General features: G+C 41.9%; 1 protein-coding gene across 2 annotated transcripts in view; it reads left to right on the forward strand.

The window, feature by feature from the left end:
• The window catches only part of TET2 (tet methylcytosine dioxygenase 2), a 70,036-nt gene extending 45,326 nt beyond the window's left edge, over nucleotides 1–24,710 (forward strand). For both annotated transcript variants that reach the window (XM_069978405.1, XM_069978406.1), the window contains exons 2-10: nucleotides 1,925–4,904; nucleotides 6,817–6,907; nucleotides 10,062–10,155; nucleotides 14,053–14,261; nucleotides 14,414–14,564; nucleotides 17,181–17,270; nucleotides 18,301–18,438; nucleotides 19,485–19,842; nucleotides 21,302–24,710. In XM_069978405.1, the coding sequence (XP_069834506.1) occupies nucleotides 1,970–4,904; nucleotides 6,817–6,907; nucleotides 10,062–10,155; nucleotides 14,053–14,261; nucleotides 14,414–14,564; nucleotides 17,181–17,270; nucleotides 18,301–18,438; nucleotides 19,485–19,842; nucleotides 21,302–22,680 (5,445 nt within the window). In that variant the 5' untranslated portion in view covers nucleotides 1,925–1,969 and the 3' untranslated portion in view covers nucleotides 22,681–24,710. The remainder of the gene's footprint in view (nucleotides 1–1,924; nucleotides 4,905–6,816; nucleotides 6,908–10,061; nucleotides 10,156–14,052; nucleotides 14,262–14,413; nucleotides 14,565–17,180; nucleotides 17,271–18,300; nucleotides 18,439–19,484; nucleotides 19,843–21,301) is intronic.
• The last annotated feature ends 2,916 nt before the right edge of the window (nucleotides 24,711–27,626 follow it).

Here is a 27,626-nt window from a genome sequence, read left to right on the forward strand (position 1 = left end):
TTTCATTCATTTTAATGTTTTATGTTGGACAACATGTCTATAATAAAGTTTTATAGCTATTATGTTGTGTAGAGTATAATTTTGGGTGGGGGTTGTTTTATAGGTGTTCATGCGCTCTGAAATCTGTTCCTTCTTTTGAAATTGTTCTCACTTTTTAAATTTTAAATGTATTTGGGTAGAAGTGTGGGAAGTAAATATAAAGGTCAAGAAGTCAGAGTAAATGTCTGTTTATAGATGGCAGATTGCTAAACCAACATAAGATCAGGACACCCTTGACTCTGGGAGGCTCTTTGTTCACACATAGTATTTCCGTCAGTCTTGGGCTATGTTCCCACTATGTTTTTTTCTCTCTGTGAAAATAAAAAATGACGTCCATCATTTAGCTCTTTTGCCACAATAACAGCTGTTGGTACATTATTCTAGTTTATGTGGACTAATCGGCCTTTACATGTGTCTGTAATAGTAAAGTCCATTGAATTTAATAGTAAAAAGAGTGAAAGGACGGTGAAAAAAGAAAAATTATGTGTGAACAACTAAAAAATAACATCGTCTGTTTGCAAAAGACGTCCGAAAATAATTGTCATGATCCCTATTTTGACATCCGCGCAGACAATGTCCGTCATTTTATACAATATGAGCATTGAACGTCCGTCATCCCATTGACTTCTAAACATTGCATTGAAGTCAATTAAATCGCGGCAATAACTGACATCTTTTTAAATAGAAAAAGCGGACGTCTTTTCTCTTTTTTTGACGTTATTCGAACATCTAGTACAGTATGTCTGTTAGTCTTTTTTAATATACTATATGAAAATAGTCTTAGGCCTCAGTCACATGTTCAGTGATTTCTCTGGGCCGAAAAACCTCCTGCTTTTTTTTCTCTGTGATCCGTGGAAAATCATTTGTATTTGCATCTGTTTCTGTAAAATGTGCATAGTACTTGTTTGCATAAATTTGATCCGTGTTTTTAATAGACGTCACGGACGTGACGTCCGTAAGAAATACGGATCCCAAAGACCTCTATTGGTAAACCGTAACGCAATCACAATCCTCGCTAGAGCATGTCCTTTTTTTATGGAACGGATTACAAATCAAAATTTAAACAAAATTCGTGAATGGCCCAATATAAATATAAGTTGAACCATGATTACGAATCCGCAATCAGCTGAATGTGGTGATCACAACCATTTTATTTTACTACCAATTTAGTAATACATTACAAAGTAGTAATGTTGCAAAGACAGACAAATCTTCACTTATATAAAATATTCTTTCATTATGTACAATTTACAAATACATTTCAAAGTTGTTAAAGGAAAAGTCTGGCGGCTTATAAAAGTCAGCAGCAGACAGGGGGGAAATTGATTACAGGTACTAACTTACCTGTCCCCGTGCCCCATGATAAGTGGCGGGACCGGCCACGGGACCCCACTGGGCTTCAGGATCTCCAGCACTGACACGTCACGACCCAGCTAATGGACTGGCCACTCAGCCAGTCAGTGACTGGGGTGGGAGGCTGCTCCAGTCACTGATTGGCTGAGCGGCCAGTCCATCAGTCGAGACAGGGCTGTGATGATGTCACTACTCGGGGGAAAAATGCCTTCTGGCGTGGGTCTTGCGGCCGCTCACCATGGGCACGGGGAGAGGTAAGTTAGTACTTAATAAATTTACCCCCTGCCCCTGCTGGCTTTTATAATCCGCCAAACTTCTCCTTTAACAGTCAAAGGAAATATGCATATACGCCAATGAATGAATACCAATGTAAAATATCATTGTATAATGTATGTGAATCGAATTATTTTGACATATAGTAGTTGTAGTTATGGACTAAAAAAATAAAAAAATAAATAAACATATATACCTAATTATGTTGTATATTTATTATAGGATGAAAATTTACATTTTTATTTTAATTCTCTTCTAGACGTGTTTGCAGGGCAGCCTTGTGGATGGCCCCGGAGCAGGCCCGATGGAAGAGGAAAGAAGCCACCATGATGAGGGCAGTAGATTGAGTCAGTTCCTAACACATCCATCACCTGCTTGCCAAAACAATCCAGCAAAGCTACAAAATGGGAGCCTGCCAAGTGAAACAGCCCAACCCCAAATCAACGGAGACAGCTATGGCACACACATGAAGGGAAACCAGGACTGCTCTGACCTCATACATGAAAACAGAGTATTCCCAAATTTACATAACGGTGCAATAAAGCGCACACTTAGCGAACCTTTACTGTCAGAGAGTCTTCAGCAGAAAAAAGTCAGAACGGTCGGAGAGCTGAATGGAGAAAACGAAAACGAAATTAATGGACAACATGTCCAAACTGACGTCCCTGAGTTGTGTAGCAAAGACAAAGCTGTGAGAACGGAAGATGAAGACGTTCAGGTTCCCAATAAGCAGAACAAAGACCTTAATCCTCACAATGACAATGTCTTATGTCAGAAAGACGAGGCGTTTCCATTGTCTAATGGTGCTACTGGTGCTACTGTTTTTGCCTCTTCCTTGACGCACAGTGAATTATTGGAGAAAACGTGTTCTCAATATTATCCGGAAAAGGTTTCCCTTTCAGTGCAGAATACCACACCTCACACAGTTGCCATTAACACTCTAAATGATGCTAGCAATGATGTGCCTCCCCAGGCAAATCATTCACCACATACCTCAGGGCAGATTACTTCCCAACAATCCTTGAACTTGGTGCTGTCTCAAGGGCCAGGTGCTATGGCCATTGAGGCCCGCAATGATGACAACTGCAGCGAGCCAGCTGTGAAACCAGGAAGCTATTCACTTCACGTACCGGAACAGAAACCACTTCCACAAGAGGAGCCCAATTATAATTCCCAGGATATAAATGAAAGAAACTGTGACGTACGTGAGACTGAGCGACCAATGTGCTCAGAACAAGTTAATGTTCCCCCAAGCCCGTCGTACCACGGTCTCAATAACAGACCCAATGACAGCTTCTCCGAAGCTTTCAACAAAGATCACTTTACGTTGATGCAGTTGAATAAGTTACTGTACGCCCAAGAAACTGACACCTACAGAGCCACCCAAAACATGTGCGGTGATAATTACTTAAACTCACAAAATAATGAATCGTGTCAGTCGTTTGATCCAAGATCCATTTCACAGTCAGCTTTCTTGGAGTCGCAGAACAGCAAGACATTACCCAATGCAGGTCTACCTTCTTTACACTGTTCAGCAGGAACAGCTCCACCCCAAGAACACAATGGGCAGCCTAACTGTGGAGTTGACAACTACTCGGAAAAGCTAAAAGAGCAAAAAGTCAAAGATCATTGCAATGGGATGGAAAGAGAACCTATGGTTATGGTGGAGCAACGAAGACCCTTTCTTAAGTCAAACTACAGAGATTTCCCCCGAAATCACTGTCTGAAGGAGGACAATTCAAAGTCATCGGAGGACTTGCTAAGGTTACTTGTGCATTCTCAGTCAGAAAGTCAAAAGAAGCTTAAGCAATATACAAGAAAACAGGGTAACATGAATCGGGGACATGCTGGCCAGGAGTTAGGGGGAACTTTATCACCTCAAACTCATGGGCAGGAGCTAAATTTCCAAAAGCACTTATCCCAAGGAGTGGGCCCAGATACTCAACTGCAGTCCTATGAACTAAAACCCAGTTCTAACATTTTCCAGCAGCCTCATTCAGAAACGGAGCAAGCATTTGACCAAACGTTAAAACGGCACTTAAACCTACCGACATCGGAGGGCGAACGGTTTCCGCGTAACATGCATCAGTCGTTACACCAACAGGTTATGCATTCAAAACAGGCCGAGAATTCACAGTTTCATCCAAACTCTCATTTCCAGCAAAGGCAAAATCAAGATTTTAACATGGTCAAAGAGCAGCTACCCCACTTTCATCCTCAGTCGCTCTATGGTACGGCACCACATAGGGCAAGTCCGCAAAATCACTTAAAACTGGAGGAAAACTCTCAAGCAGTAAGCCAGTACCAGAATATGCATCAGTACCATCTCTCTGCTCCAAATGTGGAGGGCCAACTGAGACATAGTTCAAACAATTTCAATCAAGGCCAGACTAGCTCACATAGAAAGGACCAGTATATGGCGGACAATATGGAGGCCAGTAAAGAGCGTGTACAAATTAAAACAGAGTCTATTGATAAGTACTATCAAACTAGTAGACCCCAGCAGCATGACCAGCATAGTTACCAAGAGCAGAAAATCGGCAGCAATCTTCCCATGTTGAACCCCAACCACACGACACAGAACCAGGATAGGTCGACCCCACAAGGTACAGTAAACCAAAATAGATACTTACCGCACGGCAATTCTGGCACTCAGCATTTGCAGGATCAAACAGGATACCATCCTTCGTTTGCAAATCAAATGAACTGTATTCCAAAGCATGCTGCTCTAAGACATCATTTACTTCAGCGCAGGGAGCAAACCAAACATGAAAGTTCCTCTGCACGCAGAGCTGTCAAAGTGGAGAACAGCTCGCAGTCTGTCTGCATGCGGACGCCCAATGAAAGCAGAACGGTGAAAAAAACAATCAAAGCAGAAATTCAGCATTTTAGCCCAGAACACCTAAAACAAAGGAGTATTCTCGAAACAATGGAGCAACAAATGAAACAGTTTCCTAATAAATCATTGTTTCACCAACACGTGTCTACCATTAAATCTCCCAGGCACATGAAGGTGGAGTCTTCGGGTCCTGTTACAATTTTATCTACGCACACTAACTCTTCAACACTAGACCAACAGATTGTCCATCCACACGAAAAGACCCCGACAAAAAGAACGGCAGGATCTGCTCTTAGTAATTTTTTAGAATCTCCTTCGAAACTTCTAAGTACCCCTATCAAAAACCTGTTGGATACTCCTGTGAAAACTCAGTATGATTTTCCGTCATGTAGCTGTGTGGGTAAGTGTCGTATTACTCTACTAAAGTGAAACCTAATGCTATTTTTATGTATATAATTAGAGTTTGCGTTAAAGGGGTTGTCCGACATTTGGTATTTTTTAATATACTGCTGCTGGTGTATATAAAACAATAAACAAACTTGTCTCGGGAGTAACAGCACGCTCAGCCAATCACACGGGGCTGTGACTACTAAGTCAATGATTGGCTGAGCGGGCTGTCACTCTCAAGACGAGTTTGTTTTTAGAAGTGGAGGCTCTACAGTCAGCAGGGGACACCGATGACACCAGAAGACACTGGGGAAGCACGGACAGTTAGGCATAGGATGTTTATTGTTTTATATGTACCAGCAGCAGTATATATATAAAATAAAATACTGAATGGCGACATCCCCTTCAACCAGTAATCCATTCAACTGCATAGTACCGTATTTTCCGGCGACTGGACGTATAAGACGACCCCTGACTTTTAGGCAGATTGTCAGCGGTTCGCCTTATACGCCGGAAAACCCCTGCCTGACCGCAACTAAATAAAAAAAAAAAAAAACATTTAACTCACCTAGGGCCCATTCACGGCTTCCGCGCGCCTTCGGTACCGGGATGTACACTACCTGCGCTGGAGATCGCCGAACTTCTCCCCGGCAGCAGAGCGTCTCATCGGAGAGGATTGGAGACACTCGGCTGCTGGGAGAGCTTCGGGAGAATGAGAGAGGCTTCGGGAACTTCTGGTGTCTCCCTCATTCTCCCGGCAGCCGAGCGTCTCCGAGCCTCTCCGATGAGACGCTCGGCTGCTGGGGAGAGGTTTAGAGATCTCCGTCTCCGGTAGTGTACGTCACACTGCCTGTGCCGGGAACGGTACCAGAGGCGCGCAGAGGCCGGGAACGGGCCCTAGGTGAGTTAAATGTTGTTTTTTTTTTTAGTGGTCGCCCCAAACAGTGGGGATGGGGCAATCCGGGGCGTCCGGAGCCGCTCACTCCACTGTGGAGTGTATATACGCTGATATGTGTATACGCTCCGGCCAGGATCCCATAAACAGCAATGCAACGTATATTCTCGTAATAATTACAGCCGTTGTACAACGGCCGTGATTTTACGAAAATATATGTTGTGTGAACATAGCCTAACAAAGATAGCCCATGAATGCAAAAACACTGGGGTAGAAGAGGCATAGGAACTTTGGGGCATCATTGTCTTTGACCCATAATTTAGGCTATTGTTTTGACTATTTGGTGTTTTTGCGCACAACCTAATTTTGAAAGCAACGTTTAGCAAGGTGTTTGCACTGTTTTAAACCGTTTATGCCAGCTGCAGCATTTTTGAATATTTTTACATGGAGAAGGCGTGGTTTAAGGTAGCTACTTTTTTCATTTATCATGTGCAATTTTTTTTTTTCATGTAAAAAAGTGTGCAGCAGTACTCTGGCGTAGTTTTTTTTGGCCAAGCTGTTAGCCCCCCCCCACACACACACACAAAAAAAGCGCAAACATTGCACAAAATCTATCAAGGCCATGCTCCTAAGAATTATAATTTTTGTACATGAACCGGAGATTTTTGCGTAGCACATAAAAAGTGCGTAATCACAAAAGTTATTGTGCACCTGATAAACGTGCCTTGATTTTCCAATTTACTATGGACTACTCTGCTTTGCATTTGGCAAAACCAGTTGGCAATAGCACCACTATTCTGGCCACCAAAATGGCAGAAAGCATGATGGAACCCTGTTATGTGTCAATGAGATCTTTCAGGTGTTATTAGTATCCACTGTATTAATTATGAATGGAAGCCATGATGCATATGTAGACCAGGGAATTTAGTCGTTTTCTCAGATCTTGATTTGCATAGTTTCCATAATTTACATACGCCCCAACTCAAAATTGAAGAAAATTTACTGTTGTATTTTTTTTTTCTCCAAACAGATCAAATCATAGAGAAAGATGAAGGACCTTATTATACACACCTTGGTGCTGGACCGAATGTGGCAGCTATTAGAGAGATCATGGAAGAGAGGTAATCGCTTCATTTTAAAACACTAAGGGGAAGATTTATCAAACATGGTGTAAAGTGAAACTGGCTCAGTTGCCCCTAGCAACCAATCAGATTCCATCTTTCATTTTCCAAAGAGTCTGTGAGAAATGAAAGGTGGAATCTGATTGGTTGCTAGGGGCAACTGGGCTAGTTTCACTTTACACCATGTTTGATAAATCTCCCCCTAAAGTTCTTGAGAGTTTTCACTGGAATGTTTTTTTATATTAGGTTTTAATGTTTCATTCATATTCTGTTGTATTTATTCCGTTTTACTGGCCCATACATTTTATTGTGCCGTCTTATCTATACCTAATACAGAAAGCATATTTATTATATGTAAGACTGATTGTTTACAATCAATAAATTATGCACCCAAAAAAATTTGACGTATAGTATAGCACTGGGTGCTATAGATGCACCTGCAGCATTTTTTTTACTGTATATTTCAGGTTACTGCCGGGATTGACGGTAACTCTGTTCCCTTCCATTTAACATCTTAGATGCCACAGTCAACAGCGGCCAAAGCATCTGTGTTATTGAGGGAAGGTTCTTCCAATGTTGTTCTATGAGCCGCTTGTGACCTGATTGTAGGCTGCCAAAAAAACATTCTTTATAGGATGCATAGAAATACTTCCTGCACCAAAGCCAGGCAGCAAAATATATTGTTATAGCACATGTAAATGTCTAAGCCCTTAAAGGGGTTATCCAGCGCTATATAAACATGGCCACTTTCCCCCTACTGTTGTCTCCAGTTTGGGTGGGGTTTTGAAACTCCGTTCCATTGAAGTAAATGGAGCTAAATTGCAAACTGCACCTGAACTGGAGACAACAGTAGGGGGAAAAGTGGCCATGGTTTTGTAGCGCTGGATAACCCCTTTAAGTCCTTAGAGCCAATTTTCATTTTTGCACTTTAGTTTCATGCTCCTTGTGTTTAAAAGGCCACATCGCTTGCCCACAAGCACTTATTTTGTGAGACACCAGTTATACCTTGTAATAACATATTTCATTTATCCATAAAATATGCTGCAAAACCGGGGGGGGGGGGGGGAATCTTCTGGGGGGTTGTGGGTTTACTCTGTTTGCCCTGTGGTAAAACTGATATGTTATCTATGTTCCTCAAGTCGGTACGATTACAATTATTGGCAACTTATACAGCTTTTATTTTATTTGACTGCTTTTAAAAAATGATAGCCTTTTAAAAAAAAATTAATGGGTTTAAGGCTACGTTCACTCACTGTACTTTTTATGAATAGAACGGCCATTGTTTTCAATTAAAATAACGGTCCATCTTTTCATAATGCAATGATTTCTATTGAAGTCAAGGCAAACAATGTCTGTTGTTTCACACAATGTATTGAACAATGGCCGTCGGTTGCCTATGGTCATCAAAATAATGTCCATGTCATTTATTTCCGGCCGTTGTCCATAGACATCAATGCAATGTTTCAATTTAAAACAACACACATTGTTTTGAGTGCCAAATAACGAGTGTTGTTTATACGTAGTGGGAACATAGCTTAAGATTTCTCTATTACCATCCTTATGACGCTTTTGCTTTTTGGTTCATGGGACTATGTTAGGTGTCATTTTTACGCCAATAGCTTGCTTGCGTAAATGTGACTTATTAATCACTTTTAATTCTAATTTTTCTGGATGTGATTTGACCAAAAATCAACAATTTTGCACTTTGGTGTTTTTTCTAGCGCTTAACGTTTACGTGCAAAATCAGGAACCTGATAATGTAATAGTTCAGGCAATTCTGCACGCAGTGATAGCAAATATGTTTATTTGTATTTGTTTATTTATTTATTTGTAAAATAGGAAAAGAGGGGTGACTTAAACTTTTAGGCTATGTTCACACTGCGTATGAGTCCGGCCGTAGTGCGACCCGAGAATATACGCACGTAGTTTTGAGGTTCATGCGTTCGCTTGAAAGTATACGATATATACGCCCGCACAGTGCACACTACGTATGAGCTTACGGCCGGATCGTATGCGGCGCCGTGAAAAATGAACAAGACCATTGTTTGAGGACGGAAATGTTCCAACTCACGGCCGTGGATTTCCATGCGGTCCCGTACGAAGTACTTATTTCAGCCAAATTGAACTTGATTTTTCGATCCAAAAGGTCCTGTGAGTTTTATTGGGCTGGGCGAAGATTTCCAAGTAAATGACCTGTTTCAGATCACTTCGAAACAAGCTAGGGAAGCATAACTATACTATGGGCGTATGTTCGCGGTTTGTACGCATCCGGCCGCATGTCGATTTTTCCCAGGCCCGTAGTTTCAGCCGCACATGTACGGCGGCGTATGAAATGCGGCTGGACTCATACGCAGTGTGAACATAGCCTTAATATGTGAAGGATTTTATTTTGTTTATTAAAAGACTCCTATGAGCAAAACACTGATTGCTTATGGGGATCAATTCAATAAGTGTATCAGTGCAAGGATATATTCACGACATTTTTTCTGTCCATTTTGTTTTCTCTCAAAATGATCTCATTTTGGGTAAAAATGACGTCCGTTATTTTGCATTTTCGGCGCCCGTCATTGCTATGACGGCTGTTGGTACACTATTGAAGTGCACCTCTTAGTGACTCTGGCAGGGCAATTGGGAGCGGGGCCAAATTTAAGACCGGTGTATGACTACACCAGTCTTCATAAATGTCCCCCCTAGTATATTGAGCGGCCATCATTCCATGACTTCAAGGCATTCCAGGCATTGTCAACAATGGGAGAGAAAGAGCAGCATATTAGGAGAATCCAAGTTTGTAAATGAAGCAATTGCAAAAAAAATTTAATACCCCTTTAAGCATCAACACCTTTGCTACCATGTACTGTATTGTATGTCATATAAAGATGAAGAACTGAGATGTGAGTAGTTTTTAGTGTAAAAAATAGGCCAACATATATGAATAAAGAGACACTAAAGTTCTCTTTGTACTGTCATGAAGCTATGGCAGCTATACTGGATCCATCTAGACTGATATTTTCTTTGTAGGTGCACCGATTATCATTTTCTTTCAATATATGTTATTTTATTTAAACTTTAGCATACTATGCTATATACTGTATTCTAACAAATCTTCTATACCAAATGTGCGAGTACTTGTCCTGACTGGAGGTTTCATTCCCAGGTTTGGCGAGAAAGGCAAGGCCATCAGGATTGAAAGAGTTGTCTATACAGGAAAAGAAGGGAAGAGCTCTCAGGGATGTCCAATTGCAAAATGGGTAAGTGATGTGCGTAATGGAGCACATGATATACTGGGAGACTCAACTACATGCAAGAATGTAAATCCCCATTAGTAAACATATATATGTGCCTTCTACAAGAGAACTGTTGATAGTCAAGACAATTCTACTTTACATTATGTTTGATAAATCTCCCCTACAGCTAACTTTAAACTGACTGACTGGTCTAATTTATATTACTCCAAGTATAATGCTATTGAAAAAAATGTTAACATTACCTTTACGCCAACTCTTATGGTCCACTACAGGCATTGTTGCCCCAAGCACCAGACCAATAAAATCGCAAGCTGTATACATGACATTCTGAAATAGAAGTGTAATTTACCAGTCCTTGGGCATCGATTTGACGGGATACTCCCAAACTTTGTTCTGCAAAAGTAAGGGTCCTATTACATGAAGCGAGTCGGTCAAATCGGCCCAATTCTGCCAACATTCGCTCGGTGTAATTGAGACAACGATCAGCAGATGAAACGATCATCGGCTGATCTTTTCTTTAGGCCCTGACCTAAAATCATCTGGTGCCGACCACGCATTACTATAACACGTAGCGATGCGCGGCTGATCATTCAACAAAAAGTTTTTACATTACCTGTCAACGTTCCCGGTCTCCTCCTCCTCTGCATGGTTTCTTACCAGTCCGGCTCACTGCAACTTTAGAGCAACCTGTCTCAGCTGACAGGCCGCTAAGCAAATCACTGGCCGCAGTGGTCCCGACCAGTGATTGGTTGAGCACGGCACTGGGGAGGAAGCACGCAGAGCGCAGGTGGAGATTGGGAAAGTTGACATTAATGAAAAAACTGTTTAGGCAAAGGCTGCACAGACATCTCTAACAATGTCTGTGCAGTCCTTGCTAAACAATTATCGGGACATGTAATAGGCCCAGTAAACGATCGGCGCTAGTTTACAGTGTTGATCGGGCTGCAATCGGCCAGTGTAATAGGTCCCTAAGGGTGCGTGCACACTACGGAATCCGCATGGAAAACCCATTGCGGACTCCGTCACTCATCCCTGCTCGTGGCGGAGACCATCTCCGTCTGTGCCATAGACTCCATTCTAAGGCCCGTTTGATTCCGCCATAAGCCGAAAGAAGTGACATGTCAATTCTTTCAGTGGAATGCGGAATCCGCCCGTGCATAGAATAGTGTCTATGGCATGGGCGGAGATGCGCGCCACCGCGTGCGGGTATGAGCGACGGAATCCGCCGCGGGTCATACGCACGGATTCCATAGTGTGCACGCACCCTAAGGCTGGGTTCACACTACGTATATTTGAGGCTGTATATTTCAGGCCTCATAGCAACCAAAACCAGGAGTGGATTAAAAACACAGAAAGGATCTGTTCACACAATGTTGAAACTGAGTGGATGGCCATCATATAACAGTAAATAACGGCCATTATTTCAATATAACAGCCGTTGTTTTAAAATAACAGCAAATATTTGCCATTACATGACGGCCATCCACTTAATTACAACATTATGTGAACAGAGCCTTTCTGTGTTTTCAATCCACTCCTGGTTTTGGTTGCTATGAGGATCTGACTTGAGGACCAAATACAGCCTCAAATATACGTAGTGTGAACATAGCCTAAAGGTGTCCATACCTTAAACAGCTGTTTCTCTGATTGTTCAGACTTGTTCTCAAAGAGGACATACGAATAAGACATTGTCCCATTCTTCTGGTAGTGACTTATGTCATCCCATGAGAACAAAACACTGGGCATGCTGAATGGGAGAGTCAGGACACCTTCATACACATTAGATGGTCAGCCATGGACACCATATAACGGGTCTTACACCTTCATGCCCCATGATATATAACAGGGGTGGGGAACCTTTTCCATGTCGAGGGCCGGTCGGGCATTAACAAAATCATTCGAGGGCCGCATACCGTGCGCGGCAGTTAGTAGCGTGGGTTTGCAGCACCCAGGGCAAGGCAAGGTATTGTTCGCCTAGTGCCCCTGCTATTGTAGTTAACCCCCAGCCATGTCCCTGGTAGCCTAGTTAACGCCCCCAGCCATGTCCCTGGTAGCCTAGTTAACCCCCATCAGGCATGTCCCTGGTAGCCTAGTTAACCCCCATCAGGCATGTCCCTGGTAGCCTAGTTAACCCCCATCAGGCATGTCCCTGGTGGCCTAGTTAACCCCCCATCAGGCCTGTCCCTGGTGGCCTAGTTAACCCCCATCAGGCCTGTCCCTGGTAGCCTAGTTAACCCCCATCAGGCCTGTCCCTGGTAGCCTAGTTAACCCCCCATCAGGCCTGTCCCTGGTAGCCTAGTTAACCCCCATTAGTCATGTCCCTGGTGGCCTAGTTAACCCCCAACAGTCATGTCCCTGGTGGCCTAGTTAACCCCCATCAGGCCTGTCCCTGGTGGCCTAGTTAACCCCCCCAGTCATGCCCCTGGTAGCCTAGTTAACCCCCATCAGGCATGTCCCTGGTGGACCAGTTAACCCCCATCAGGCATGTCCCTGGTAGCCTAGTTAATCCCTCAGTCATGTCCCTGGTAGCCTAGTTAACCCCCCATCAGGCATGTCCCTGGTAGCCTAGTTAACCCCCCATCAGGCCTGTCCCTGGTGGCCTAGTTAACCCCCATTAGTCATGTCCCTGGTGGCCTAGTTAACCCCCAACAGTCATGTCCCTGGTGGCCTAGTTAACCCCCAACAGTCATGTCCCTGGTGGCCTAGTTAACCCCCATCAGGCCTGTCCCTGGTGGCCTAGTTAACCCATCAGGCCTGTCCCTGGTAGCCTAGTTAACCCCCATCAGGCATGTCCCTGGTGGACCAGTTAACCCCCAACAGTCATGTCCCGGGTAGCCTAGTTAACCCCCATCAGGCATGTCCCTGGTGGACCAGTTAACCCCCAACAGTCATGTCCCGGGTAGCCTAGTTAACCCCCAGCAGGCATGTCCCTGGTGGCCTAGTTATCCCCCCCATCAGGCATGTCCCTGGTGGACTAGTTAACCCCCAACAGTCATGTCCCTGGTAGCCTAGTTAACCCCCAACACTCATGTCCCTGGTAGCCTAGTTAACCCCCAACAGTCATGTCCCTGGTGGACCAGTTAACCCCCAACAGTCATGTCCCTGGTGGACCAGTTAACCCCCAACAGTCTTGTCCCTGGTGGCCTAGTTATCCCCCCCCCCCCCAACAGTCATGTCCCTGGTGGACCAGTTAACCCCCAACAGTCTTGTCCCTAGTAGCCTAGTTATCCCCCCCCCCATCAGTCATGTCCCTGGTAGCCTATTTAACCCCCAAATAAAAAAAAATAAACATCCCACTCACCTTACCTCCGCCCAGGTCCTCTTCTCTCCCAGGTCCTCTGTGCCGGTCTTCTCCTGCAGGCGGCGCGCGATGAAATGACGTCATCGCGCGCGGCCCGCAGGAGACTGAAGACACGCGCCGCTTTGGAGGAGGAAGGAGCCGACACAGACAGCACGGCAGCTGTCACAGAGGATGCTGTGTGCGCCGGCTCCTTCCTTCCTCCAGAGCAGCGCGTGTCACAGGGGAGCCGCGGGCCGCGGGCCGCATCGGGAGGTCTCAGGGGCCGGATGCGGCCCGCGGGCCGGAGGTTCCCCACCCCTGATATATAACAAAAGGGATAGGTAGATTGTGTACAGTGTGTACTTTCATCAGATAGTAGTCACTCAGCTGGCCATGCTTCATATGATACCCATGACTAGTATAGTAAATTTGGTCTAATGACTCATACCATTTAGTTGTACAGCTATATTTATACTCATATGTAATAGTACTATTAATGCTACTTGTTAACATTTACATGTACAGCTTTGATAAAATATAGAACACAGTACCATTAAATCTGCAGTTATTTGCATCATGTTCGCCTTCGGGTCATATAAATCTTGGCAATTTGTTAACAGGTCATTCGACGAAGCGGAACTGAGGAGAAAATGCTGTGTTTGGTGCGAGAAAGAGCAGGTCACTCCTGCGAAACTGCCGTGATAGTGATTTTGATCCTGGTTTGGGAAGGAATATCAACAACCTTGGCAGACAAGATGTACTCCGAGCTCACTGAAACGCTACGGAAGTACGGAACCTTGACAAACAGACGTTGCGCTCTCAATGAAGAGTAAGTTAGATGGAATGATAGATGTTAAATAGAAAGAAACCAACTTAAGGCCCTATTCCACGGAACGATTATCGGCCGTATTCAGCCGTTAGGCCGTTAATGGATGTGGTAATCTCTTACGATCACTAATAGAAACATTCTATCTTATTCAGGCGTACCTGTGCATGCCAGGGGCTGGACCCCGATACCTGCGGTGCCTCTTTTTCTTTTGGGTGCTCTTGGAGTATGTACTACAATGGGTGCAAGTTTGCTAGAAGTAAAATCCCCAGGAAATTCAAACTTCTTTGTGATGATCCAAGAGAGGTAAGTTAATAGGTGTATATTAAAGGAGTTAAAAAAAACAAACACTTTCTGCCAGAGACAGCACAACTCTTGTCTCCAGTCCAGGTGTGGTTTGCAATTAAGCTCCATTCACTTCAATAGAACTGAGTTGGAAAACCTGCATCCAAACTGGAGACAAGAGCGGTGCTGTCTCTAGAAGAAAGTGGTCATGTTTTTCTATTGCTGGATAGCCCCTTCAAATGGAACATATTAGACAAACCTTGTGGTCACCCTAGGAGCTCATATAGTAGATGCTGATCTGTATCACGTCTTCCTTAAACAGTTGTCACATTACACAACAGTATATTTATAGTTTACACACAACCCTATAAAAAAATAACCCTCGAAACCTGTGTACTGCATAACAAGAGCTCACAGTATTCAGACAGGACAAAGCCAACTTTTACACCGCCAAGCAGTTTACACTTGTAATGCAACCTCAATGTAACGGAAATAACTACATTCACAGAATTTTACTTCTGCTGTGGTCTCCTACCGTTATTTCTGGCTTCATAGTCAGTGATTTACTAGGCACAGGCAAAGGCATTGCTTAATACCTAAGGTGTCATTCCTGTTGCAAAACTACAATTCCTACCATGCCTGGACAGCCAAAGTCAAAGCTATGTAGAGAGTAGGAAGACGGAACTAAGACGGTCGGTGGTGCACAAGGTGGAGAGATCTAGTAGTATGTATAGAAGGAACTCGACACTCACCAGATAAATATGAGCTTATTTATTCAGTGCAATGTGTATCATGTGACATCAAATACACATTTGGGGAGGCATGCTCTTCATCAGCTTGCTGTTGAAGGCCATGCCTAGCCGAAACACGTACTTGATGTAACTTGATGCATGTTTCACAGAATAAATAAGCTCATATTTATCTGGTGAGTGCTGGGTTCCTTCTATACATACTGATAAAGTGAAAGCTTTGTAGAGAGTAGGAAGACGGCACTCTGCTGGCTGGTGGTGAATGAGGTTGAGAAATCCTGTAGCGTATATAAAAAGAACCCGGCACTCACCAGATGAATATGAGCTTATTTATTCAGTGCAAAATGCATCACGTTACATCAAGTACACGTTTCGGCCAGGCATGGCCTTCATCAGCTTCGTACAGAGTAGGAAGACGGCACTCCATTGGCCGGTGGTGCACTAGGTGGAGAGATCCAGTAATATATGTAGAAGAAACCCGGCACTCACCAGATGAATATAAGCTTATTTATTCAGTGCAATTTGCATCACATTACATGAAGTAACCATTTTGGCCAGGCATGGCGATCATCAGCTTGCTGGCTGAAACGCGTACTTGATGTAACGTGATGCATATTACACCGAATAAATAAGCTCATATTTATCTGGTGAGTGACGAGTTCCTTCTATACATACTACTAAAATCAAATCTTTGGCTGGAAATGTAGTTTAGCAAGAGCTGGAGGGCCACAGGTTTGACACCACTGCCCTACTGGTGTAAAGCTACCAGTCACAGAAGACCCAGTGCTACAAAAGATGATACCAGTATTATAATTTGCTTTTGCATTGGGCCAGAGGGGCTTCAACTTACATAGGCATCTTTATATAATTTACTATATTTACTAGGGCATAGAATATTTGACCATGTCCATTAGCAAGCTAGGGCACTAGTTTGAGTCAGGAGATTGGCGCCCTCCATTGAAATATGCTTCTGTGCTGTTAAACAGAAACTGTGTGGACCGTCTATTATAAATGACATATTCACACTCACAGTGCATTAGGCATTTGCCAGATATGGTGTACCTATCTATTTGCAATTATAGGTTGTGTGACTTGGAATGAGCAACCTACTTCGACGACGTGTCAGGTTGACTGTTAGTGTTAAACTGTGCTACCTAAACAGCAGGTGCCATTTCACTCTATTTATGGGCCCGTTCAGCATATTCAGGGTTTTGATGACAATTAAAGTTGCTAGCTCCCTGCAGCTTGTAATCTGGGAGCTTGTAGAATTATAGTGTTGGTGTATTGTCTTGTTATGTCTACATGCTATAGTCAGACACTATCACAGTGACAGGCTCCGGCAGGGATGGCTTAACACTTCCACACTACTAATTAGTTTAATCCTTGTTTGTTTCCTATAAGAACCCTACTATTATAACTTCTTTTCCTGATTCACACTATTTCTACTATATCAACAAATGGTAAAAAAAAAAAAGAAATAAGAAAAATCCTCGAAATAGGCAGTAATGCTTAGGAGGCATACATCATCCATAAACTGCCCTAAAAGTTACTGCACCCACTGAATAAGCATTGTTCAATTGGTTGGATTCTACGCTATACGAAATTGGATATTTGCCTATTGATATATTGTATTGTTTTTTATGTATTTTGTGATAATAAAAATTATTAAAAAAATAAATAAATAAATAAAAAAGAAAGCAGTGTTCACCAGCCTGCCCCGAAGCACTGGGGGGCAGGCCTGCCGGCCCCTGGTGTGACGAAACCCCCTCACCTCTGTAATGCGGCGCCATTGATTCTAATGGCGCTGCGTCAAGGAGGGGAGATCGTGAATCTTGGAAAAATTGCTTTGGAAAGATAAACAGCTATTATTGTATGTCCTCTAATATAGGAAGAGAAATTGGAAGACAGTCTTCAGTACTTGTCAACAATGATGGCACCAATCTACAAGAAACTTGCACCTGATGCCTATAATAACCAGGTATTTATTATATGATTACAGATGAGTTGATATTTAATTATTATTATTATATTAGAACTACACATTTACTGTTGTTTCCCTCTATGGTCTTTTTTTACATGCTGTTTTTGTAAATTGTTTCATTTATCAAAAATGACTTCTTACCCCAGTAAAAAAAAAAACGTCCCTAAAGTCTCAGCCACTAGGTATCTCACTTTCCAACAACCTGTTGTTAGGGGAATTCTGTCACTAGCAGCAATGACACCAAGACAGACCTTAGATAGTGATCTAAGATCTAAGCCTTAGGGCTTAGATAGTGTTATGCTAGAGAAAGAGTAGTTCTGCCACTTATTAACCCATAAAGTTTTGGGCAGCTGTCCCTAGTGTAAATATGTGTGTTCCTACTGTGCACAGTGCTGCATCCTGAATGTAATCCGCCATCCTTCTTTTAGTCATTATCAGCAGTTCACTGCTTAGACCAGGGCTACATTTGTCATGTAACCCCATAGCTGCTGTAATGCTGTAGTTTTCAGCTCATGTAGCACCTTGCAAATCCGACCCTTGGAGCACTGAATCCAGTAATTTACTATTTCCCATAAAGCCATTCTCTAGCAGACTGTGCAATCAATAGTACTTCACTATAAATCATCTTCCGGCACAGCGCAAGCCTGTTCAATCTAGTGCTGTTTTTCCAGCTCTATGTCATTGTAGGAGGGCTTGTAAGCTGGTGATGTTCAATGATCGACAAGAGAAATAAGTGCCACTACTGCTGGTAAAAAAATTATTAGTGGATCTACCCCTGAAATTGATAGAACGAGAAATTCACCATGTTCACCATGGAGGGCACACTCAGGGGCTTAAAAACTGCTTAAAAAAAAATCACATTTTTATCACTTTTTAATGTAATAAAACCATGGAGGTTTTTAAGATTCTTACAGTGTACACTTTAAATACTCGTTGGGAACAGAAAACTCATTGACAGTACTAATAGTTACCTGGTTCAGTAAGATGTTATCTATTAACCTGAACCTTTTCTCTCATTGCCTTGCAGGTTGAGCATGAGCACAGAGCCCCAGACTGCCGACTTGGCAAGAAGGAAGGTCGCCCTTTCTCAGGAGTTACTGCTTGTTTGGACTTTTGCGCTCATTCCCACAGAGATCTGCACAATATGCAAAATGGCAGTACACTGGTAAGTGAGAGTTTAATGTCTGGACAAATTTAATAGGAAATAAGTAAATTATAAATTGAAGGTTGTATGTTGGATAATTTCATGAATGATAGTCATTTTCAGTCTAACATATACTTAGAATACAAAAAATTGTACTTAAAAAAAACAAACAATAAATGTATATATAATCAAACGATGCTCAGAAATTTTTCATAGAATCTCATATGGGGTGGAAATTTTTCTGTCCAGCTCTGTTAGTACCATCCCCTTTGCTACTGGGTGGTGGTAGCCTGTGCGAAAATCTCTGCATTGTTAGCAAATAAATTGGCCTGGGGACTTTGGCCCAAGGAATCCAAAATTTGGCACAATAAGGCTATGTTCACACTACGTAAGTCTCCGGACGTAGCGCGTTCCGTGAATAAGCGGCCGGAGATTTACGTACTTTGCGTACAATGAAAAGTATACGATCTACGGCTGCACAGTTCACACTATGTAAGAACTTATGTCAGGATCGTACGCGGCGCCGTAAAAAATTTACCAGATTATTGTTTGAGGACGAAAATGCCGTAACTTACGCCCGTAGCGTAACATGCGGTCCCGTACGTAGTGGTGATTTCTTAATTTTTGCATTTTTGTTTGCCGATCCAAAAGGTTCTGTGGGGTGTCCGGGGCTAGGCGAAGATATCTAAGTAAAAGACCGCTGTCAGATCGCTACGTAGGGCGCTCGGGAAGCGTAAGTAGACTACAGGCGTACGTACACGAAAATATGCGGCCGGACATATACGTAGTGTGAACATAGCCTAATAGTGGACAATTTTGGGCTTTGTGAACATATACGTAGTGTGAACATAGCCTAATAGTGGACAATTTTGGGCTTTGTGATGGGATCCCAATTTACATAGGAAACCTAGATTTATATAGGATTTTGTCTGGGCGTTTTACAAACTTGTATTTAATCTTATGATGAGTAGCATCCTTCCACATAGTTCTAAAAATGACTCTACAAAAAAATTCATATAATATCAATCCAGCAGGTTCAGTAATGTTGTGTTCCCACTGTCCTTCAGGTTTGCACTTTAACCAGAGAAGACAATCGTGACATTGGAAAAAGGCCCCAGGATGAGCAGCTGCACGTTTTACCTCTTTATAAAGTCTCCAATGTGGATGAATTTGGCAGCTCAGAGGCACAGGAAGAAAAGAAAAGAACAGGTGCTATCCAGGTTCTGACTTCTTTTCGCAGGCAAGTGAGAATGCTGGCAGAACCCGTGAAAACCTGTCGGCAAAAGAAAATGGAAGCCAAGAAAGCAGCAGCAGAAAAACACTCGGCAAACTCAGAAAATGGCCCAAGCAAAGGTGAAAAAGAGAAATCTTCTCGTTACAAGAATGCACATTCTGAAGTGGCTAACCATGAAAAACAGCTTGCAGGTAAGAAAGCCATTTCCGAATTTAGCTTATACTGGGATTGACCTCCAATGCCATTCCGCATATGAACAAGAAATAAAAAAACACAAAAATTTTCTTCCGTATATGATTTTAAACATCTATTTCATTTTAGTTTGTTGTATCCTGCAGTTCTGGTAAGTTCAGAATTATCAATGTCAAGACTGAGCACTTTGTCCAGCAGATTGGAATCACTACTGTCAGACAACACTGGTGATTGGTTCTTTGGTGGACACACTTATGCATGCTTTCTGTACAGTTCTTGAAGTGTAACCCTCATTTAAAACAACTTTGTCAATAGTGCAAGCGGATATAAGATACTATGTAATAGATCTTATTAAGCAAAAGAGCTTCCTTCTGTGTTCATCACAAAGGAAAAGCCGTCAACAGCAGAGTAAAGACAGGCTTAGGCTATGTTCACACAAAGTCAAAAATAAACAAAAAGGCGGACAATTTTGATATATATATATATATATATATATATATATATATATATACATAAAAAAAAAAAAGTCAGTTTTTGCCGCGATTTAACTGACTGCAATGGCAATGCACTGAAGTCAATGGAAAGACGGACTTCGAATGCACACAATGCATTGAATAACAGCCATTTTTACCGCGGACGTCAAAATAATGAACATGATTATTATTTTCGGACGTCTTTTGCAAACAGCGGACATTTTTTATTAGTTGTTCACACACAGTTTTTCTTTTGTCATTGTTCTTTCTCCGTTTTTACTATTAAATTCAATGGACTTTTCAATTAAGCCACATCCAAAGGCCAATTAGTAACCAAACTAGAATAATGTACAAACACCAGTCATTGCACTGGGAAGGCGAGGCAGATAAATAACGTCCGTTATTTTAGACTCATGGACGTTATTTAAAACGGAACTGAAAAAACATTGTGTGAACATAGCCTTACACTGCCCATACAAACTGTGGGAAGGGAGAAGGGGCCAAGGGGGACAAGCTAGCCCAGTGCAGAAAAACAGACAAAGAAATGGAGTGGGGGGCTTTATAGATAGAATGTCCAGAAATAGTAACTTTCTAGGACCACACATCCTGGAAAGTTAAGGCCCTATTACACTAAACGATTATAGGGCACATTCAGCCGATATCGGCCATTACAGTTGATAATCGTCTGGTGTAATAGAAGACAACGATCAGCCGACAAGAAGGAGTGGCGGCAGCAGACCGCTGCTATCTCCTATGGGTTGCCAGGACGATCTAACAATCACCTGGGCAGCCCCCCCTGCACTTATTATAGGGGAATGAGTAGCAAGCGAGCGCTGACAGCCCTGTCCCCATCGCCCCATGTAATAGAGGCTTTACCTCTAGTGATAGTTGCACTTCAACACCGTTCCTACTGTATAATAATGTAATGTGAAAATCTACTTATTTTACTCAAGAAATGCATCTTTTAATTTTCTTCTTATTGCAGACCTTTTACGACTATCAGGACAAGCCATGCAACCGGGCTCCCTTCCTAACATTGGCCACACCAACCCCATGAATTCATTAAATCCAACAGATCCAAATAACCATTATCCAAGGATTCCTAACCTGGCTGCCGATCCTTATCAGAACGCCTCCTCCAACTTTACTAGCTCTAACCACATGGATCTTTTTCACGCACCTCCAAATTCAGCAGCTTCCTGTGCCTCCGCTCCAATGAACCCTTACCAAGGATCCTTAAATCAAAATAATCCATGCCCCCCGTATCCATGCAATGGCAATGTTCCAATGGACAACTGCCCTCCATATCTCAGTCATTATCCTTCAGCTCAACAACATATGTTTTACAGGTATAAAAACCAAGATCCAGTAGGTAATCTTACCATGCCTCCAGTTCAGTCATTGTACCAGCAGAGGTTTGCTAATAGTAAGACCTATGGTCCTAAATACATGAATTATGGAAACCAAAGTGCACAAGTTGAGGATTTTAATGGCTGCAATCTCAAACCAAACTCTAACTCCATGGGATCTTTTAACCCTTACCCTGTGCATCAAGGAGATAATCACTTGATGGAAGCCGCCTTAAAGGCAAACCCCAACCTTCGTAATACGGACTACAGTTCTTTGAGCAAGAATGGCGATTACCCACTTCCACACTCCTTCCGGGCTCATGAAAGCAATGCATCCATGGGAGGCAGAGCTGGCCCTCTGCACCTTCATGGGAAAAACAATGACATGCACTCAAACGTGATGAATGGGATACCTGAAATGCTTCCAAGTCTTAATCATGACAGAACTACTATGGGAGGTCTCAGTAGAGCTAATGGTGCTAATGTTCAGGAAAAGCTACCACAGGCCTCAGCAACTGTCCAAGAAGACCCACAAGAAGTGTGGTCAGACAGTGAGCAAAGCTTTCTAGATCCCGATATAGGAGGAGTGGCGGTCGCCCCAACCCATGGTTCGATCCTTATTGAATGTGCAAAGCGTGAGCTCCATGCTACAACCCCTTTAAAAAATCCCAACAGGAATCACCCTACTAGGATATCCCTAGTGTTTTATCAACATAAAAGCATGAATGAGCCAAAGCATGGCTTGGCATTGTGGGAAGCAAAGATGGCAGGCAAAGCCAGGGAAAAAGAAGAGGACTGTGAAAGGTATGGTCCAGATTACGTTGCTCCAAAATCTTACAATAAAAAGGCTAAACGGGAACCTGTCGAACCGACCCACGAGCCTGCTGAACCGACTTATCTACGTTTCATTAAATCGCTCACCCAGAGGACAATGTCAATGACCACAGACACCCAAGTCACCACATCTCCATACGCCTTAACACGGGTTACAGGTCCTTACAACAGATACATCTAGTCTGTTGGGTTACCTCACATCGTTCAGATTGGTGCACCATTTTCCGATAGGCTTGTTCATGTGGGTGTGCGGAATGCCGTGACTGAGAGGGGACAGTATTTGACGACACATAAAATGTGATCTATGGGGAAAGAATACCAGCAAAACCAAGAAAAAGGTATCTTCACCATCCTATAGCTCTTCTTTGACTAACAGGTCACAGAATATATCAAAGAATACACTCACCCTATGCAATGGTGTTCAAGAGATAAGAAAACAGGTTTATCGGATGAAGAAAAAAAAATAGTATTTTTTACCTAGGACCATACGACATTGTACATCTGTGACCACTTTTATATTAAAAGAAAATGTCTAGGTAGGAGCCAGAGATAAACTTGCTGTAGTATTACAACATCAGGAATCTTACAAAGACCTTGCGGTGCTGACTTCTTAATGTGCTAAATGATACTGGAATTGCAACTTTTTTTTTTAACCTACGCTATAATAGCTTAATAATGACCTCCAGTGTACTGAAGTAATGTAGATACACAGATCATAGTTTTAAAAAGAAACACTGAAAATATTTGGACATTTAGACAAATTGGTGCTATCATGTTTCGTCTTTATGAATACTTAATGCCTTGAACGATAAATACCATTTAATGATTATACATAAGTTAAAAAAGTTTTAAACACGAGAGAGAAAAAAAGTACACTTTTAAGTAAATTTTAAGTGTTTGTTTTATATACATTCTGTTACAGACTCATTTACAACTCATAGCATTTAGTGATCACAAAGAGCCTACTGTATACCCTGCATTGCATATCTATTTTGTGTCAGGACATGATGGGAGTTGTCATTTTGCAACAGCAAAACTGCTTGAAAAAGTATTCTTTGGTGTTAACTTGGCCACAGTAGAAAAAAAAAAAATCAAAAAAGATTCTTCTTGTGTCCATATAGGTTCAATGTAATTTAATAATAGGAGACGATTGTCCAATGAATTTTAACCATTGATGACCATTACGCATGACATTTTACATGAACATCAGTTTAAAAAAAAATCGGAATAATTTTAATATTTTGAATCTATTTAACGGGACAAATGTCGTATTTAAGAGTAGTTGTTATTTTTAGGCATTTTTTGTTATTAGTAAAATGTGAAAGATATAGGCCCAGATTTATCTAACTGTAAAATAGAAACGGGTGTAGACTAACCATGGTAAGCAATCACAATTTTATTTTACCACAGCTGAAAGCTGAGACGTGATTGGTTGCTTTGGGAAGTTAAAGGGGAACTCCAGCAATCCCATAAAAAAAAAATGCACACAAAGCATATAGGTGCACTTACCGATCCCCCACCAATTGGGACACCGTTTCCACTTGTCTATGCTGCTAATAGCCCCAGATTCAAACTTTTACAAATGATCCCAGTTTTACATCATGGTACCCACCTAGGAAACTACATCTCCCAGCATGCAATGCACTTTATAACTAACTGATGGGTACCTGCCCCTGTCTAATGGTATCTTCCCCCCACTGGCTCAATCTGCTTCTGCTTTGTACAGTAAACACAGTAAACACTCTATCTAGTCATCTACATAGATAAGAGATGGAGAGAGAGATGAAACAACAGTGTCTCCTTTCCCCTATACTACTCAGGAGAGGTTGTTGTTTCCAGTCATTGGCCAGGTGATCACTGTGTGATGTAATTGGTGGGTGTTGTTACAAATGAGCTGCTTCAGCTTGCCTGGCAACAGAATAGACAGATCATGTGACCTCTGTCTCAGAAGGGAGGGGAAGACAGAGGAGTTGAGACAAAAAGGACCAGGAAGTGAGGATTTTCAGCAGCTTCAAGGTGTCAGTCAGGATGTACTGCAGACAAACAAATCAATTCAAATAATAGAAACCTATTACAAACAAGCTTAGATTATAGGTGGGGATTGAACAGGGTTGAATCTTTCTTTAACAACCGTTTCTATTTCACATACTTTGATCAATCTGATCCATTCAAATAATCTTAAAAACCATTATGGCTGCAAGAAGAACTCAGTGCTCCTTTTGAATTTCATGGTTCTAAGTTTGCATTAAAGAAACTTTATCTTTTTTCGGCATGTTCTATTGTTTTGTTTTATTTTTTATTTGTTAAAACCTGTTTATCAGAAAAAAAAAATCTTCCCAAATTAAGTTTTAAATGTAAATTGCCTGTTGCCATGAGTTTAGTCCAACTCTACTGGCTCTGTGACTTGAGATTCTCCAACTTTACTTCCTACAGCAACCGCTGATAAGGAAGAGTGATGCTCAACAATGCTGTCATGCCATTTCTCCCTGGGTTATACTGCATAATTACTATGAAGCATAATATAGGATAGATAGGTAGAATTTACCTGATATATTGAGCACAGGACATCAAGTACTAATTTAAAGGGAATGTGTCCCCAGAAAATGAACCATCATTAAATTCTGGAATTTTAGGCAATTTTTTATTTTCCGCTGTATTATCCATAGTATCTCCTACATAGCATGCCTAGAACACCATAGAAGGGGATATGGTCTCCTCCAGTCTATTGTGCCCTTGCCAATGTCTCTAAATGTTGTCCAAAACAGCTCAGGCTCCTTTATAATAATGAACTAAGATTTGAATAAAATTTGCAATCAGAAAACAGAGACTCTTTAGTTTCTGGTTTCTGGCAATATTCAGTAGAAAGAAATATCGGTGACACATTCCCTTTAATAAGGGTAGATTCCAATATGGCAGATTTGTTGCAGAAAAAAATCATGGGGCTAAAATCATGCGTTTTGTATGGAAATTTCTGAAACAAATCCACTTCATATGAGTTCACTTTAACAATTCAACATTCATGGTGTAGCTTTGTCTATCAATTCAAATTACTGAACCATATACTACTTTAAAAAACAAACAAAAACATTATCCTACGATGCACATTAGATTTTTCCAAGTTTGTTTCTTTCTCTATAGTGCTAATGTCTACAAAAAAGTCATGTTTAAAGGGGTTGTCTGAATTCTAGTAGCTAAAGTGTATCGCTGGGTTTACACTACATTTTTTTCATCCTTTAAAAAAAAAAAAACAAATGAAAAAACTGATGCATTTGTGTGCATCCATATTGATCCATTTTTCCATTGACTTCAATCATAAAAACGGATCAAAATGCATCCGTTTCTTTTTAATGTACACAAAAATGTGGTCGACCATGTTTTTATGTATGTTTAAAATAAAAGATGCTTTTTGATCAGTTTTTTTTTTAAATAAAGGAAGTAAATGAAAAAACATGAAAACGGATGCACACAAATGCATCCGTTTTTCCATGTTTTTTTTTTTTTTTGCAAAAGCGGATGAAAAAAAGCGGATTGCAAAAACGTGTGAACCCAGCGTAACAGAAAAAAAAATGCCCATTTACAATAATATACCGTACAAAGTACTAGATCTCTACACACAGCAATGGAAAACATTATCTTCCACACATGCAAAATGTACAGAAATTTGTATTAAGAATATTTAAAATTCAATATAAATTGATGTCTGCAATGATCCTCCAACACAGGATTATGCCACTGTGGATGGGGGACAGGGTTAGCTGTCACTTACACTGTATTCCCGTTCACACTCATTTGCTGTTTTTTAAAGGGGTTGGCCGCTTTATGTGTACTCTTTTTATATTTATGTGAGGCAAAAATATAGAATATCTATTCCTTTCCATTCATTGGATGTCCTGTGCTGTTTTCTTATTCTTGAAAGCCCCATCCCCAGCTTATAGAAAAGCCACTGATCTTCTCCCAAAAAAATTACAGAAATGGAGAGTCAGGTGATAGGACATGTTCCTGGGTAATCTGCACATGTGCTAGTTTCCTGGGTGCCCAAGAGCTGCACAAGCCTAGATAAAGTTACCCCTCACTGGAGACTCTTTTTGGCTTCTTTCTGGATGTAAAAGCATGCACAAAGTACCTGATAAGGAGGCTAGGATAGGTCAGCCCTGGGTGTTAAGACTGTGTGCAGCCGGCTGAACCTGCTGTTTTTAGGGAGACTGGTTGACTTTATAATGTGTATGGTGGCTCTTTTGAATTTGGGCAGATAAGCTACTGGCATTAGAACCTGCTTTAAAAATTATCTTTGTCGCACACACATCTTCCTGTGTTAACAGGGGTTTGTGCGGCTGATAGCGATAAAGGGAAACTGACAGCACAGATATGTATATATCCATGCTGTCAGTTTCCAGATCGCAAGCAGTCTGTACTTACCAGCCATGCTGCTTGCGAACCACTCTGGCCACTACTGTAACTTCAAGCCTACACCTACGTTGGAATGATAGACAGCCAAAGGGCGGGGCCTGAAGATGCAGCGGGCGGCCCGAGGACTAGAGATCCAGATGCCGGATCACAAGCAGTGTGGCTGCTAAGTGACTGCTTGTGATCTGGAAACAGACAGCACAGAAATGTTTACATATCTGTGCTGTTAGTTTCCAGAGCTGCACAATCAATACAGTTATCGTTTGTGCTCCCCGGGTGCTCCATTTCTCGTTCCTGTAATAGCATAGCAAAGAGCGCAATTTGTTTGGAGGTAAGAAAAAACATTATTTAGTTTGTTTCATGACTTTTACCCATGGAACAAAAATGGGCATGTGCAATACCAACACAGGGACAATCACAGACCAGGGCTACAGCACTTATATGAGGAACGTGGGCTGCTGAAGCACTTTAGGTGGCAAACTGCAGGGGGCGCTGACTGCACATAGGAACACAACTCACAAAGAAGCATGCTGGGAAACTTCTTCTCTGGTTTTCTGTAATCCTGTCCACACAAATCCTAGGTACACAGGAGTTTGATAGACAAATGGGCAGATATTTTGGTGATGGCAGCCAACCCCTTTAAGGCCTAGTTCACACAATGTAAAAATAAGGGTAAAAATACGGCCTGAAATTACGCCGTATTTTGTTCTTATTTTTACGTTG

Source organism: Dendropsophus ebraccatus, chromosome 7 (assembly GCF_027789765.1).
Source record: "Dendropsophus ebraccatus isolate aDenEbr1 chromosome 7, aDenEbr1.pat, whole genome shotgun sequence".
Taxonomy (NCBI): domain Eukaryota; kingdom Metazoa; phylum Chordata; class Amphibia; order Anura; family Hylidae; genus Dendropsophus; species Dendropsophus ebraccatus.